Source organism: Vanellus vanellus (genome assembly GCF_965231255.1).
Source record: "Vanellus vanellus genome assembly, chromosome: 1".
Lineage (NCBI taxonomy): Eukaryota > Metazoa > Chordata > Aves > Charadriiformes > Charadriidae > Vanellus > Vanellus vanellus.
The window spans coordinates 101,305,657-101,321,382 of NC_138905.1; the positions used below are offsets into that span (position 1 = coordinate 101,305,657).

The 15,726-nt window shown below is 37.9% G+C and overlaps 1 protein-coding gene across 1 annotated transcript in view; it reads right to left on the bottom strand.

The window, feature by feature from the left end:
• Positions 1-3,343: 3,343 nt before the first annotated feature.
• PROS1 (protein S) overlaps positions 3,344-15,726 on the bottom strand; it is a gene marked incomplete at its 5' end in the record, with an annotated part of 31,721 nt that continues 19,338 nt past the window's right edge. Inside the window, 8 exons of the mRNA XM_082488317.1 lie at positions 3,344-3,599; positions 5,457-5,670; positions 6,481-6,629; positions 8,245-8,413; positions 9,487-9,654; positions 10,611-10,800; positions 12,893-13,011; positions 15,522-15,643. Coding sequence (XP_082344443.1) covers positions 3,454-3,599; positions 5,457-5,670; positions 6,481-6,629; positions 8,245-8,413; positions 9,487-9,654; positions 10,611-10,800; positions 12,893-13,011; positions 15,522-15,643 — 1,277 coding nt within the window. The 3' untranslated portion in view covers positions 3,344-3,453. The remainder of the gene's footprint in view (positions 3,600-5,456; positions 5,671-6,480; positions 6,630-8,244; positions 8,414-9,486; positions 9,655-10,610; positions 10,801-12,892; positions 13,012-15,521; positions 15,644-15,726) is intronic.

Below are 15,726 nucleotides of genomic sequence, written 5' to 3' on the forward strand. Positions count from 1 at the left end.
CAGGGGGGTTGGAACTCGATGATCTTTAAGGTCCCTTCCAACCTAAACCATTCTATGATTTAGCTGCTTATTCACATATTCGTATTGAAATGTAACTACCCTTAGAGCAAAAGGATATGTCCAGTGCAACAATGGGGGTACGGTCATTTTGTGGATAGGAAGCATTTCTTAAAAACATGAATGGTAAACCTTGTTAAGGTTTCGTAGGTAGTTTGGATGGAGTTTTTTGTAGATGTTCCTTTTGATTTCCAATGATAGTACAACAATATTTCCATCTTGCAGGCACTTGTGTACCAACATGCCAGGTAATAAACTAAAATGACAGGAGCCAAGGTCATTTAGCTCTGAACTGCTGCTGCAGGACTGTGGTCAGGAAAAGAAGGTGGGACAAAACCAGAGTCTGAGTATCAGTTCTCTTTTTATTCACAAAGTGATGTCTTTCTTACCCCTTTGGCATTAGCTGTTATGGTTTTCCTTGTATCTATTTTTTTTTTTTGGTATGTAATTGTTCCTTTTGGCAGATAAAACATGGAATTGCTCCCAAATCAGGGTGGTCATTCTGATATAACAAGGTTGCTGAAGCAGCAAAATATTAAGCATGTATTTATGACTAATGACATCACAGGACCAACATCAGTGCATTGTTCAGTTATAAACAGGACTAGAATGACTCAAAATCAGTTTGGCCTCTCTTTCTTTGAAGATGATGGCTCTAGAACTAATCTCGAATATCAATACTGAAGGTGTTTGCACACGATCTAGCCAGTTACCTCTACCAGGACACATGCAGGCATTAAAGCATGTAAAGTAAGCCTTCATCAGGCATATAAGCAGGAAGCTTCTCTAGTATAAATGAGAACCAATTCCATGACTAGATTTCATTTTCAAGGAAATAAGGACATACTGGTTTGTAACACTTGGTGCGCAGGAGCTGAAAAAGCACAAAGTGGGTCCAGCTGTTCCATATAAACACTGAATGGCCCTTGCTGAAATGATTATGCCTAAAACAATGAAATACATTGATGCAGGAGAAAAGATAGGAATAAAAAACTTTCACTGATCTCCTTTCTCCCACATGTAGTTTTAAAGTAAAGCTTAATTTCCTCAGGCAATATTAAACTATTAATAAACTTAAAAATTTACCTAGAGAATATGGGTGCGTGTTGAATAGCATATTATTTGAGCCAATTCTTTTCTTTGATGCTGACCCTCCTGAGTAAGCCATTTGACCACTAGAACAAGTCTTGCACAATGACAATGAACAAAGATACGCAAATACAACTTAAAATGAAAAGAAACTTGCAAATGCTGCTTTATTTAATTCTTACAATATGGAGGCACTTTTACATTAAAAAAAAAATGTGCAGAAGTTTCATTACAACAACAATACTCTAAAATATTCCTCCATTAAAAATAATGGTGTCTGTGTGGGAAAATTCAATGATTTTTCTTTTTTCATTTCATCTCTACACCATTTACTACATTTAAACAATCCTCCAAAAAAACCCAACCAACCAAGCCTTTTTTTTTCCCCCTGTGACTGCTGCTGAGATACTATAAATGAAGTAATTGCATGTATTTGATGTCAAAAGTCCCAATTTGGCGCCTTGCATGCAAAACCTGCTTATTCAGTCAACTTATTCTTCAGCTTAGGCCCAAATGAAGAATGTGGGTGTTGGGATGGGAGGAGAGCAAGGAGGGATGCTTTCCTGCAGTTATTTCCCCTCTATGCAGTCTGGAGAAATCAAAGCTTTTTTTACATGTCACCCTAGAAAAGTGAACTAGAAGTTCACTGGCAATTAGCCCCTGGGTGTCAGCTGTATGGTATTCCTGCTGATAAGCAGCTACGTATGAACCAGCGCCGAACAGATTCGGAGACTGTACTGAGGCTGGCTGGTGTGTATTACATTACACAAGTGGGAAGTGAAGTTAACAATAACCTCAGACAAAGCAATAACGTTGAAAGATGGGTTCAGATTCCGCAATACTGATGTACTAATGGTAGCACTCAATAATAAAAGAAACCTTGCTAATGTCACTGGGAGTATCTCTGGAGAAAGGCAATCCTCAAAATGAGTATTGTCACAATCCATCCTTTTGTACATACATTTCCACTTCAATGTCTCAAGCAAAGAAAGTAAACCTCAGGTCAAGAATCCTGGCAGATAAATGTCTCTCTGGTTGATGGATGAGAGCATGTAGTCATCGCTTACAGCAATTCTCTTGCTATTTATTTGGTTTGGGGTTAACAAAACCACTAGGTGAGCTGCACAGGGAGGCTTCTGGTTGTGTGAAAATTAGTTTGAACATGGAAAGAACACTCAAAGGATGTTAAAGAAATATTAGAAATGCTTGAAATAAGCACACCTGAGGAAAACAATACTTTTCTAACTACCTGTTCCATTCTGTTCAGTTGGCTGAACAGAATATGGCTTTACATTCTAATGTTAGTAGCAAAACTTAGGCTTTCGAGTATGTCAGAAACACAGCTGTAACAAGGGTCAAAAATAAATCTCTTCCGGGGCTCTGTGAATGCTAGGTTGACCTAAGTAAAGGTAATATGATGGACCATTAGAGGGTGCTCATACTGAGGAGTGCTAGATTTGTCATGAATGGAACAAATGTTTGCTGCAATTTCTCAGCTTACCTAGCAAATTCCAGTTTGATGTCCTGTGATGAAGACCTGAACTCCTTCCTTCATCCCATCTCCGCTGTTTTCTAAAATTGCCTGGGGTGTACTTTAAGCCAATTTGAAAGTAAATCACCTGACCTGATCCACAACTCTGTTAAAAGTCTAAAGCTGGGTTCCTAAGATAAAAGAATTAAAGCTGGTACAGTATAATGACAGCTATTTTCAAAAGTTTAGCTACTTATAAAAACATTTCAGTCTTGAAGTTGCTTTAACAATATTGATACAACTTGTAAACATATTCACAAAGAGCTTGGGCTCTGGATCCTAGGGTATTTTTTCCTTTATCAAGAGCACATATTACAAAACCTGTAGAGATTTCTCTTTGTATCTTACGCTTGGAAAATTTTAATGAGAGCGGTTTTGTTTAGATTCAAATACATTACTAAAATTTTCAACTTGTAACTTTATGCTGATATATGAAAAATAAGTAAAATTGGTTCTAAACAGAACTTCCTGAACTTACTCTCTAAACGAAATATATTAAGAGCATAGTGTGAACATGGAGGATAAATCTAGCTTTAAGTTTTATCGCTGATATGAATAAAAGAACATTTTACAGAATTTTCATCTTGATTGTCTCTTTACAGCTGAAAAGAGAGGGGATTTCCCCCCCCTCCCATTCTATATAAAAGGGAGGAAAAACACGCTGTTGATTATTTTCCTGGCACATATTGAATAAAATAATACAGGCTTCATTATGGCATGAAACTAATTACGCAAATTGTATCTGAAAGAAAAAAGTTAAATTAAGAATTGAATGGTTACTGCATAATCAGTGGGCACGAGTGAGATCTAATGTCATTGTGTTTAGAAATGGCTTCATCCAGATCCATCTGTCTGTTGTTGACCTTCACCTCCATACAGCCGTTATAAAAAGCAGTTACTAACGTAGCACCCAGAGGAACATCTGCACAGAAACACATTCAATTTATTAGGCCAAGGCATGCAAATTTTTATGTATTTTTCAGATTAGTGAAAACATGGGGAACACTCCACTCCCCAGCCATTACTCATCCATGGGAGAAAAGAGCAAATTGGCAGGAAACACTCAAGTTCTTCTCCCTTTTCTTTGAGATTGAGATAAAGTCAGCAAAGCTGAGAGAGGTCAGTAAAATTTGAAATAAGCATTAGAAGTCTTCTCCCATCCAGAAACCTAACTATGTGAATGTTTTTCATAGTAGCATTTCCTGTACTGACAACAGTGAACCAACAGTTTGTTTCCTGGAGATCACTGTTCCTGTCCTGACCTATAAACAGATGTCTATGGGTTTTGAGGTCACAGAAAGAACCATCTTGCTTTTGCCAGAAAGCTACTCTGGATTCAAATCTGCAAGTTCTCAGATAGGGGACCCCTGGGATCTCTACGCATTTTACTGCTTCCTTACTGCTGCTTCCAAGTGAATTCTCTGTAGAAGACTCACTTTATCTGTTGCTCATTTAGGTATTGTTTGGGTTACAGCAACATCAGATCATGGATAAGCTTCCAGGAAACAGTATGTTAAGCACAAAATCAAGCAGGCATTGCTCTGAGGTCTTAGGGCCAATTTGAATTGAACTCACCTGGTTATCTGGTTTCCAAGATATTGCATATCCATTTGAAAACAAAATTAGAGGAGAAATTGTCATATTTGGTGCCTAAATCTTGTTACATCCTTGATTACCAGTGTATGAAGACTTGTAGAAAATGAGTAAATTCCAGCATGTGGGCCTGTATGCTGAGGCAACCACCACTTCAGACAGATGCTGTGGTATCTGCGGTGCTGCCCTAAACACCTTGCTTCTATTCGGGCAAGCAAGTCTAGAGGGTGGAACCATAATTCCAACTTCCCCTGTGTATGCCACCTTGGAAGAAATGCCTAAAGATATCATCTCCAGTGGATACTCAGTTCCTCCCCTCTTTCTGCTCCTGTGCACCCTTGTCTCCTGCGGGTAAAGACCAGCTATAATCTGGGGCAGTGCTATGACACTGCAGCATACATGTAAAGTGGATGTCAATTCAAGACTGTTGGTCAACCTTTTAGGATTTCCTTAGGAATTGTGACTTAGTCTCCCTAAAATAACTTTAATAGAGGATACAGAAAAGCCCCGCCAGTAGTTACGTTGTAACCATGGTGTCTTTCCCCTACCAATTTTGAAGTTTGAGGATGATTTGAAAAAATCTTCGTCTGTGGCAATGCTATTTTTTTCATGATTAACCCTGAAGGCAAACTTTTTTATAGATAAGCATGCGTACACTTTCTGTACAAAATAATGCTTATACATGTCTTAAGACCAGGGATACACTTGCAGCTTGCTTTAAACAAAATATTTGCTGTTCCAACACATTTTCTGTCTCATAAAGGTTACCAGTCATCTACTGCCCAGAGTTTAATTGCTGAAACCCTATTCGTGACTTCTCCTTCTGCACTTCTCACAATTTACTTAAAATGCCTGGTTTTCTTACATACTTGAAGCAGTTCCTAAATTCTGCCAGCTGGTGGCATTTCAGAAATATGCAATGCTCACTTCTCCCCAGCTCAAAAATCAAGATATTTTCCAAATTCAAACCTCTAGGGAGACTCATGCCTTTTAACGGGCTTATTAACACTACTGTTGAAAAGCAGTCTCCCTCAAAAGCTGAATAGATGGGACGAAACAAGAAGCACTTGGGGGGGAAAAGCCCTGTTTCTTTTTGTTCAGTTGTAGGCTTTTTCTTGCCTGGGTAAGGCTGAATATAATTAGGCTTGTACAAATAATCAAATTAATGAAAAGAAATACAATTTACCTGGCAGGCCGCCCAAGTAGGTAACAACATTTGCCATCATTGCTTGATGCAGGATAGACAGTTGCTCTGAGTTGCTTTTGTCTGTGTGTGAATCCACAGACAGTTCAAGTTGCTGTTTGGTTACTAGAAGTCCAACCAGCGCTTTTCTGGGTGTACATAACTTCTTTGATTCCAGCTGTGCAACAGTGATGTTTCCAATGGTTGCAATGATTTTCTAAATGGAAGAATGGTAGGTCACAAAAGATGTCACACATAACTTCAACACACAATTTTACTTAGTTCTGATGCATTTTAAATTTGGAAGTAGAAGAAAAGGAAATGTTAGAGCCACACTTTAAAGACTGTTACCTTAAGTTGGAAAAGTTCCCAAAGTCGATGTATAATACCATTCATGGATATTCTTAAATTTATAAGTGAGAATGTTCACTGAAAAAAAAAATCTTTGGCTATGGTTCTGAGGTGAAATCCTGTTTCTCTTAAAGGTGAAAGGAGTACTGGTACAACTTCAAAGATTACCAAGCATTCACTAGAGGCTCTCATTTCAGGCAAAAGAATAGATTAGCCATGGTATATAATAATATTCTATCTTGGGATACTTGATGTAAACAGATGTAAATGAAAATTTAAGAACAAATAGATTTGTTTATAAATTGAAACTAACATGATGTCATTACTACAATATCATGATTCGACTTCTATGATATTCCCCCTTCTGCTTTGTGCATTTGGAAGGAAAGGTTAAAGAAAGCATGATGTAATGGACATTACCTGACATAAGAGCGCTTAGTGCTTAGTCCCAGCTGTAGCAATAATTACTATTAATACATTTTCTGCACATCAACATGTGATCTAAGTGCTCTTCAAAATATTTATTCAGCCTACCAGCTCCACTGTAAGTGTGAGTAGCCTTTTTTTTTTTTTTAGTTTAATTTTTCACAAATGGAGTAGAAAGTTAAGTGAGGAAAAAAAAAATAAGAGGTGTGACTTATATGCATATCAGTTGCTATGACAATTGTAAGATCACCTGTGAGTCTGAGGAGTTAGAGTCCACTATGGACAAAGCAAGAGGCACCGTTTCATTAGAAACCAAGGCAAACATAACACCAGTGTCTGTGGATGGGCGAATACTCATAGTCACATTTATTAGCCAATCTTCAGCATTGTCAAGATTATCTGTTTTAAAAAGAATAATTGAAATTAATAAATCCATCTGCTAATGAAAAATTAATATGGTGTTAAAAATTAGTATTTAATCTGCTCCCACTATGGAAAAATTAGTACTAATCTCCAGAAAAAGCATTGAACTTTGGAACTTTTAGAAAGAACTATAAGTCTAAAAACAAAACACCCCGCCCCCCCCCCCAAAAAAAAAAACGACAAAAAAAACCCATAAATCAGAAAAAAAAACACAAACTATAATCCTCCATCTTCCCTAATCTTCTGTGCCTATTGGACTTTATTTTTTTGCTATCTTCCCCATTTTTAACATGGAACAGGTGCCACATTCATTAAAGGGTAGTTAAAAACTAAACCCCCCAAAAAATTTACTTATAAATTGCTGCCACTAAGTAGAAGATTAGCACTTCTCACACACTTCTACATTTCAAAGCAGTTCCACTATTAAAATAGGAATATGCAGGTGCATAAAGTGAATATGCTGATAGTGGAGATTTAATTTCATATGATGCATTCATAGTGAAGATAATATAAAAATTAATATTTAAAGAGGTATTTGTCATCTCTTGTATCTCTTCTTACCATGTCTCTTCCCCACCCCATGTTCCTAAAATACGAGGTTAGGTCATATTCCTACACAGAGCCAAATGGGCAGGGAGACAGTAGGCTATAACAGCTCATAGAAGGGCAGCAGTAGGTGTGGACAGCCTATTGGATTTGGGGGTGGTGGGAGCATGAGAACATAAAGGAGAGGTTGTGAAGTCATGGCAGCAGCCGCAAACACAAAGGCCAGGAGGAGTCATGGCTGCATGGTGTTAGTGAATGAATAGGAGGAAAGTCGAGGAAAATTGAGTGGCATAGGATATAAGTTGGTTGGAAGCATAGAATATAAAAAGCTGAAGAAATCTTCTGAAGTGGGAGAGGGAATTTAAAGAAAAGGCCTGGGAAAGAATAGCAAGTTCAGGGATGAAAAGGATTGGGGATCAGAGCAGGGCTGAAAGGTAGCATAGCATTTGGGATGGGGAAGAGTATAATGAAAACAGGATTTGGGAAGATGCTCAAGAGATGTCTCATTTTGGGCTCTCAGATGTGCACAAGGAGATTCTGGATTGGAAATTTTGAAATTAGGGCAGGAGGTCAGGCAAGAAAGTTTTGGGTTTGGGAAGGAGCAAGAGAAACCACTAGATAGCACGTTCATTTAGAAGCAGAACTGCATACACAAAACTATCAGCGATCCTTTTCTCCATCCCCAGTCTTCTTTTTCTGTCATTAATAGGAGAGCTTTCCCCATTGATGAACAGGGGTCAGAATTAGATCTTTGGAAAGTGAATGCGTTCAACAGTGCCCATCCTTTGCAAATAAAGAATAAGCTTCCTAACCTCTAAAGCACTTCAGAGATTAAATGTATGACACCAACAGGATCAGAATTCTCATTCCAGCAAATTTCTAACAGAGGTTACGGGAATCATTGCTGGATGCACTGGTGTATAGCTTAGTTTGTGTGTGTCTCTTTCTTTTTTTTTTTTTTTTTTTTTTTTTTTTTTTTTTTTAAACGATTCATTTCCATTACCAGTCCAGCAAAAAATACAGCAATAGACAGAAAAATACTTACTATAGTTTATCTGAAACTTTGCCATTCCAGTGCCAGGGTAGAAGGATCCTCTCCCCACTGCTACTAAACAGTGTTTGCTTTGTTTTTCTTGGATAACTTCTTTTACACCTGAATGTCCCTGATTCATCAGGTTCCAGGCACGAATGCACCCATCTAGACGAGGGTTAATCTGTAGAAAGTAGAATTACAGCACTAGGTGTTTGCACTCAAATTTGTTTTAAAAATGTTAATAATAAGGCATTACTTTTCATATCAACTTATTTCTGCTAGCCAATAATAGCCTTATCAATGCTATAGATTACAGCACTGATGCTGGGAGAAAACAAATGGCATGCATTTAGTGCCTCAGCCTTCAAAAGGTATTTCTGATTTAATAACATTTCCCATTTTGATGCCAGTCATCTGTACAAAATAGATTGCTTCAATTTTTAAAGCTCATGCTGTCCTTTAGTTGAGGTCACAACAGCTTTTCTGTAGCCGAAAGACAATGATGACTAGCACTGTTCCTTGTTCAAGGCTTCATCTTCTCCTTGTACCAAAGTACAAAGAAATTTCTGGAATTACTTTCTGTTGGGTAAGGGGATGTTGTATAGCTTCATATTCTTTCTCTCTGCTTCACTTTTGAGCAAAAATAGGTGTGTTTTGTTTTTTTAAAAAGAAAAAGCAGCCTCTACTGTACAGTTACCTTTTGCCTCTGTTTAGACTGTCAGTTAGTTTGAGGGCTCCTGGACTAAGAAGCAGCCAGTCGCAACAACTTGACTTACTCATTCCCAGCATAAGACAGAGATGTTGAGGATACAAGAGTGAAAGAACCATGGGCCTTGTCTAGCCCGGGCTGTTTTAAAATCTATTAAAAATGAAAGCTTATCATGCTGCCTGCACAGTGAATTCCACACCTATTCAGAGCCTAGCAAAAGCCAGCACCAAAACCATGAATCACCCTGAAATGCTCTTGCAGCAGAAGTGGTGGTGATTTAGGGAATCTTAGAGCTATGTTAGGAAACAGGCTACAGAATCCTGAAAGATAAGACCATAAGTGCTTGTTTTTATAACTGAAACCTAACTGAAGACTGAAGCTTCAAGCATGTTTATTTTCAAAACAGTGGTTTAATAACCTGATTTTCATTTTCTAAATGGATTCCATGCCACTCTTCCTTCCTCTGTGACTACTAAGTAAACAATAAAAAACCAAACAAGTAACGGAACAGTATTAATCAACAGTACTCTTATTATTTTAGTCACCTGTTTAACAAGAGCGTTGCCCACTTTGCGAGGTAATCCTGCAATGTACACCTTAGTTTCCAAGAAACCCTGTGATTGTTTAAAAAGTGTTCCTGGGCTGTTAATACTCATCACGGCTTCTTTAGCTATTTTTACACTGATGCTGTGTTCTAGTTCTTCAACTGATATCTAGAATTAAATACAAATAATTACATATATACCCACACAAACATGTATAGTATTTTGAATACTAGTTACATATACCTGTATGAAGCATTACTAATGTTTCTCTAAACATCTAACTTGTAAAACAGTTTTAATGCAGTCAACATTTACAGCATATTTGAACTTGAATTGTGACAACTGTCCATATCCATGGACGTCCACAGGAGGGTGATCTTCCATTCCACCCCCATCCTACACCTGGGAAAACCCATGCAGCTGATTAGTTTGCTTTAAGTGCTAGAGAGTTTGCAAGAAGCTGATTTCTATAATTGCTTTATATCCAATCCACATTTGGCATACAGTTCTCCATATCACCGCAACCTGCTACAGAAGATTGAATCCTCAGATGGGACGTAGATAAAATAGGTTCAATGCTTGCTCCCACTATTACCAGGCATCAAAGCAGGTTTTTAATATCAAGGAAGTTGTACTGAACTGAAACAGGAGGTCTACACAGAATCTTAACTTTTCTCGCCCCCCTTTTAAAAACAAACAAACAAATCCTAACCAATGTTAATAACTGGGTGTGAATTATAGATCGTGTGAGCAAGGCTTTTCATCTTAGGTATACAAGCTTGAAGAACAAGATGGATTTCTGATCTAGGAGATGCAAAAAACTTTCTCTCTAGACAAAGTATCTAATAACTATGCACTTGACCATGCAATCACCCTTCTTAATATTCTGCTGCTTCCTTTTTCATGACTATGAAGAATAATTCCTATGTTGCCAGCTTTCTCAATTTTACACAGGTGTCATGATTTCCCAGGAGCATTTCTTGGTTGATTTTTAAATCTGGGATTGAGGGCACCATTTTAAGCCTTTTTAATAGTTGCTTAGTTTCTCCCTATTTTACTTATGAAGACAGAATGTTCCCATAGTGGATTAAAGGAAGGAAAGGGAAGAGGAAAACCCAGCTTACTATATGCCACAGTCCATCATTAATGGCTTTGCCTCCACTAGTGACTTTTGTTCCAAATTCATTCTTGAATTGAATTTCAATCTTCCCATCACGAAGAGCAAGCAAGATCCATGCTGTATTGTCAAGGGATTCTGCATATAGTATAACTCCCTCTGCATCATATGTCCGGAAATCAAATTCTGCTGTAAATCTGAGTTGTGAAGAAGGAATCTTAATAAGAAGAGGAAACATGAAATCCTGTATAGCCTAGAATAACTCATTACTATGGTAAAAAAAAAAAAGTAAATAGATATTAAACTTTTGGTAACTCTGTATCTGAGCAGTTGTGATACTTGCATACAATTAGTCAAAAGCAGAATCTAATGTAAGCCTTGTTCATCCAAATCCAGTGAAAAGTTTTGAGATTAATGCCAGGAGCTGGGATTTGAAAGAGCCTTGGTTCAGTTCCCAAATCTGCTATGAGCTTTACATATGAAAGATATCACACCCCCTTGAGTAAGAAATACATGTAATATTCCTATTGCATTTCATGGAGATGTGATATGGAAAAAATACATGATCTATGATGTGCTTCAGTACAACAGGGTTGCTAAGTGTTGTCCTATAATAATTATAACCTAGAAATTTGCTTTCATTACTGCTGCCTTTTATATATCATTCTCTGATTTGAGGATTTGCTGTTTGGATCTTGGCCATTGGTTGAACATGTATATGTAGCAAAATTATGGTTTACATTATAGTACCTGCACAGTGAAAGAGAGAGAGTGTAAGTATTGTGAAATACAGCCTTGTCTCCTAGAACTTTCGGACTAGATAAAATAGATTAAAGATGAAAGGAGAGAACATAGCACTTGGAAGTTAGGTTTTGCTGATGGCGACAAACGAAACAAGCAAGAGAGCTGTAATTAAGAACTCGGGTTGCTTTCACTCTCGGTCTTGTTCTTTGTCCACTAGATGTCATTGTCTCACATGCAGACCCACAAAAAAATCATTCTGTATTTACACAGAGACTATTAAGATAGCTTCAAACACTTATCATCTTAGAAAGGTCTTCCAGTAGAGCATTAATGCCTGGTCAACTCAGAATAGCAGCAGAGGAAAAAGTTCTCAATGTTTATGTCCTTCTGTAAGGTTCTGAGGCTCTGCGGATCACCAGCTCAACAGCTGCTGCTGCTGTTACTCTCAAATTGTTTGGTCAGTAAGTGAAGGAATGCTATAATTTCAGCTGCTGCAGTGAAGAAGTCCAAGGGTAATAAAGGGGTCACTACCATTAGCAACTGTTCTGACAGCTGTAAAGGAATTCATACAGATGGCACTCTAGACAAGTTTCTGTGTTCTATCGGTGTTCCCGGAACATCCTGTGAAAGGAAGCAGGTGGGAAGCATTGGCCTGGTTTTGTTTCTCAGCAGTATGTGTGTAGCATGTCACAGTTTCAACCCAGAGCAGAAGTGAAGCAGCAGCAACATCCAAATGAAAGCCATTCCCACATATAACTGGAAGCTGTACAGTAATTATTTTCCTATAACACCTGAATTTTATGTTGAGAATTCTAAATGCCTTCCTGTATGTGTGTCACTGCCTCCCACCTTCCCCAGCCCCTGCTCTTTCCTGCAGCGGAAGAGTAAGCTTCTCTCATGAGGAAGCACCAATCTTCTTGCTCGTTTTTCCACAAACCAATGGGACCTGCTGCCTGTTAAATTTACTGCCCTCAAGCCTCTTCCTTTTTTGCCTATTCAAGTCTGGATCTCTTTGAACTCTTTCTCCCAGTCCATACACCTCTCCCTCCAACAGCACTGGTAACCAGGACTCTAATAGCTGGAAGACTCCAACTCTGTTATTCATAGATATGATCACACCTGAATGCCAATGGTGCATGTCTTGCCCTAGCTGTGCACTGTTTCCTGGCTGGGACACAGCTCCTACTGCCTCGTACCTGCTTCTGAGATATCTGGAAGAAACTTGCTGACCTTTTAGTTTTGCCATATAAGAGAGCTGCTGTCTATACTGATGAGGTGGGTGAACGATACCAACAACCAAGAAGAGATACTGTAAACTGACTCCAGACACATTACTCTTGCCTGTCCACGTTCAAGTGACTCCAGCTTCCGCTAGTATATATAGGAACCTGAGTTAATTCATTCTCTGTATAAAGGTATCTTAACCAGTGGGGAGATGGTGATATCATTTATGCATGCAATGCACTCTTTCTAAACCCTCAGAAAATTAATAAAAATAAATGTCCATGATTTCAGTGCATACTTTTACCAACAGCAAATGCTTACCTTGTGACATTTGGCAATTTAAACTTTAAGTACAGAACCGGAATTCCTATAAACTGCTCTGCCAGGTAAAGCAGTTCATAATTCTTTTCAAGGTTCAGTGGGATACACGCTGTAACAGACTGAAAATGGTAGAGAATAAAAAAAGCTGTTAATGCATTGTGATAGTTCATGAAGCAACTTCCATTGTTGGCTGTTAGCCTGTCCTTTTTTTTAAAGCAATGGCTTACCTCTGTTTTTTCTTTTTTTAAACTTGAATACCTACGTACAAATGAAGGGGTGTGTTTTTCTTTTTGCTTGAAATTTCCATTTATTTAAGCTGTTGGAGGATAATTCAGGTTGAAACACAGTTCTGGTGGGTTGCAACTAATATTTAAATATTTAGTATTTGAATCAAGAACTCAAATCTTCCATCAGGCTCTTTTCTTTCACCAGGGACCTGTGATACCCACCTACTAGGGTCCTGCCAGATTCCACTATTAAAGTTGCCTGGAATCTAAACCTGATCATATGTTAGAAGTGAATGGGGCCAGAGCTGTGTCCTGAGAAAATTTAATAAAAAATTGAAAAAAATTAAAATAGCCTTTTATTTTCTTTGTCAGTATTGATCTACAACTACTCACAGCTGAACAATCTCTAGTACTACTAGAATCATTTATCTGGAATAAAAAGTAAGAATTTACAAGTGGATTAAGTAATGGATTAATAGAAAATGTTTCTATCTGCCTGTTCCTTGAACGTACTAGTCCTATTTGAGCTCTGGAAAGGAATGTTGATGAAATCAGCACCACGATTCCTGCTAGAATAGCACTGAATTAATATTTCTGAGAACTGTTAGATGGGGATAGGAAGCTCTCAAGGCTACATTCTCAGGAAAATTGTAAAAGAAGTTCTAAATATTTGTGGGAACTGAAAGGCCTACAACACTGTGTAAAACTGGGATTAATCCTAATGCTTTAGCCAAATCAATGTGAGTAATCACAGTCAGTCAAATGCAGTGTCATTGAGAAAGGAAAAAATGGTGCTTTTTCTTTCAGGTATTCATCTACCTGAAGTTTTTAACAAAGATGTTTATATCCAGGAATACTGTCTATTTTATGTGTATTGCAAGTTTAAACTAGTAAAACATTCAGTAAACAAATGGCTGGTATCCATTCTAAGGCATTGTTGACTTCTTCGTCTTGTGAAACTGTGATAATGAAAGTAATATCTACAGTTTTGCTTTAAAAGTAAAGCACTCGGATTTCCTTTAGGTACAGGGAACTAGGTTCTGCATGTCAAGAGAGGTGAGAAGACTTTTAGAATGTGGTTTAGAGCACCTGTCTCATTGACTGGTAGGAGCCTAAAAGTCTCTTTGATCTAAAGTTATTCCTCAAAATACCCCTTACATATCTTCTATATGATGGCAGTTTAGTAGTCCTACAGAAGAGAACAGTGAAGAAGAGGTGTGAAGGGCCTGTCTGTTCTCAAGGTGTGCTGTACTTGGGTAAAAGTTAATAATGCATTTCCAAACTCTGACTTCTGTATTGATGATGTAGCAGTTTCACTAAATGTCCAGGCGTTCATCCTGAATTTTATGGCTACTTCATTTTATGTCTGCTAGTGTCTCTAGTCTTTGGATTGAATATATTTTCAGCTGATTAAACTATTTTTTTTCCCAATTAGAAGGCCTGAAACTAACTTCCAGATAATCACTTTTAAGTTAATCACTCTTGAACAACACTATTGAAAATAACATGTAATAAGGCTAGAAGATGCTCTTCCTATTTCATGAAAAAGCAAAATGAAATATGACTGCAAGTGTTGCTCAGATATTTCAGAAAGTATAAACAAGTGAATAATTTCAGAAAGTACAAGCAAGATCAAACGCATACCTGCTAGAACTTGTGTCAGGCCTAGTTCCTACAGTTCAAGCCCGACTTTGTTATACTGTGTTAGAGGTGTTTTTTGTTGGCAGTTATTGGAGCTCACCTCACATAACAAGTCTCAGCCTGCTTGAACCTTTCAAAGTATACAAAGAACCACTCACAAGAAAATCCTATAACTGGGATTCTCCAGAGTTTCAAACTTTCTGCTACTACGAAGTGTAAATTTTCAAACTGAGCAAGAACATCTAATTTTGACTGTGAGTTGTTCTTCAATTGGCAAGTATTACTATGTGCTTTTTCTCAAGCTATGACAGATGAGAACTGTGGAAAACAATCCAGTTTTTTTAACCTTAACAAGCAAAGCATACAGTAATTCTGAACAAGTGAGTGAAAACTTTTGTGCAGTCTAAGGAAAACCTGGGAACATATGGACAAATGGAGTACTGTGGCTCTGAGTAAGCGGAACAGAAATTATTTGATAGGAGAAAGCTGGGGTGTATTTTGGAAGCAGCAGGGAATAAAGATGACTGGCTAAGGCAAGCACCTCTTGACAGGATTCCTGCAAATGAGCACGCATGAACTGAATGGCATCCAAATCCCTACCAGGTCTGCTTTGTGAGCCAAACCACAGCTCCGAGTCCTCAGCAATTTTAAAATCGGTTCTCAAATAGCTTCCTATTTTCCTTAATCTGACTTATTCTGTCATCACGAGATATCCAACTTTGTTATTTTTCTCCATGGAATTTTACATACTGCAGTTTTACCTCACAATTCTTCATGTCCTTAGAGAGCTTGAACCCTTTCTTGCCATCACAATAGCAGCTATAACTTCCTGGAGAGTTTACACAGAGTTGAGCACAAATGTTTTCAGCACATTCATCAATATCTAGGAGAAATGGAGGCATAAAGAAAGATTTATTCAGATTATTCACGGCACAGACTGAAAACTAACACTGAAGACTAACTAAA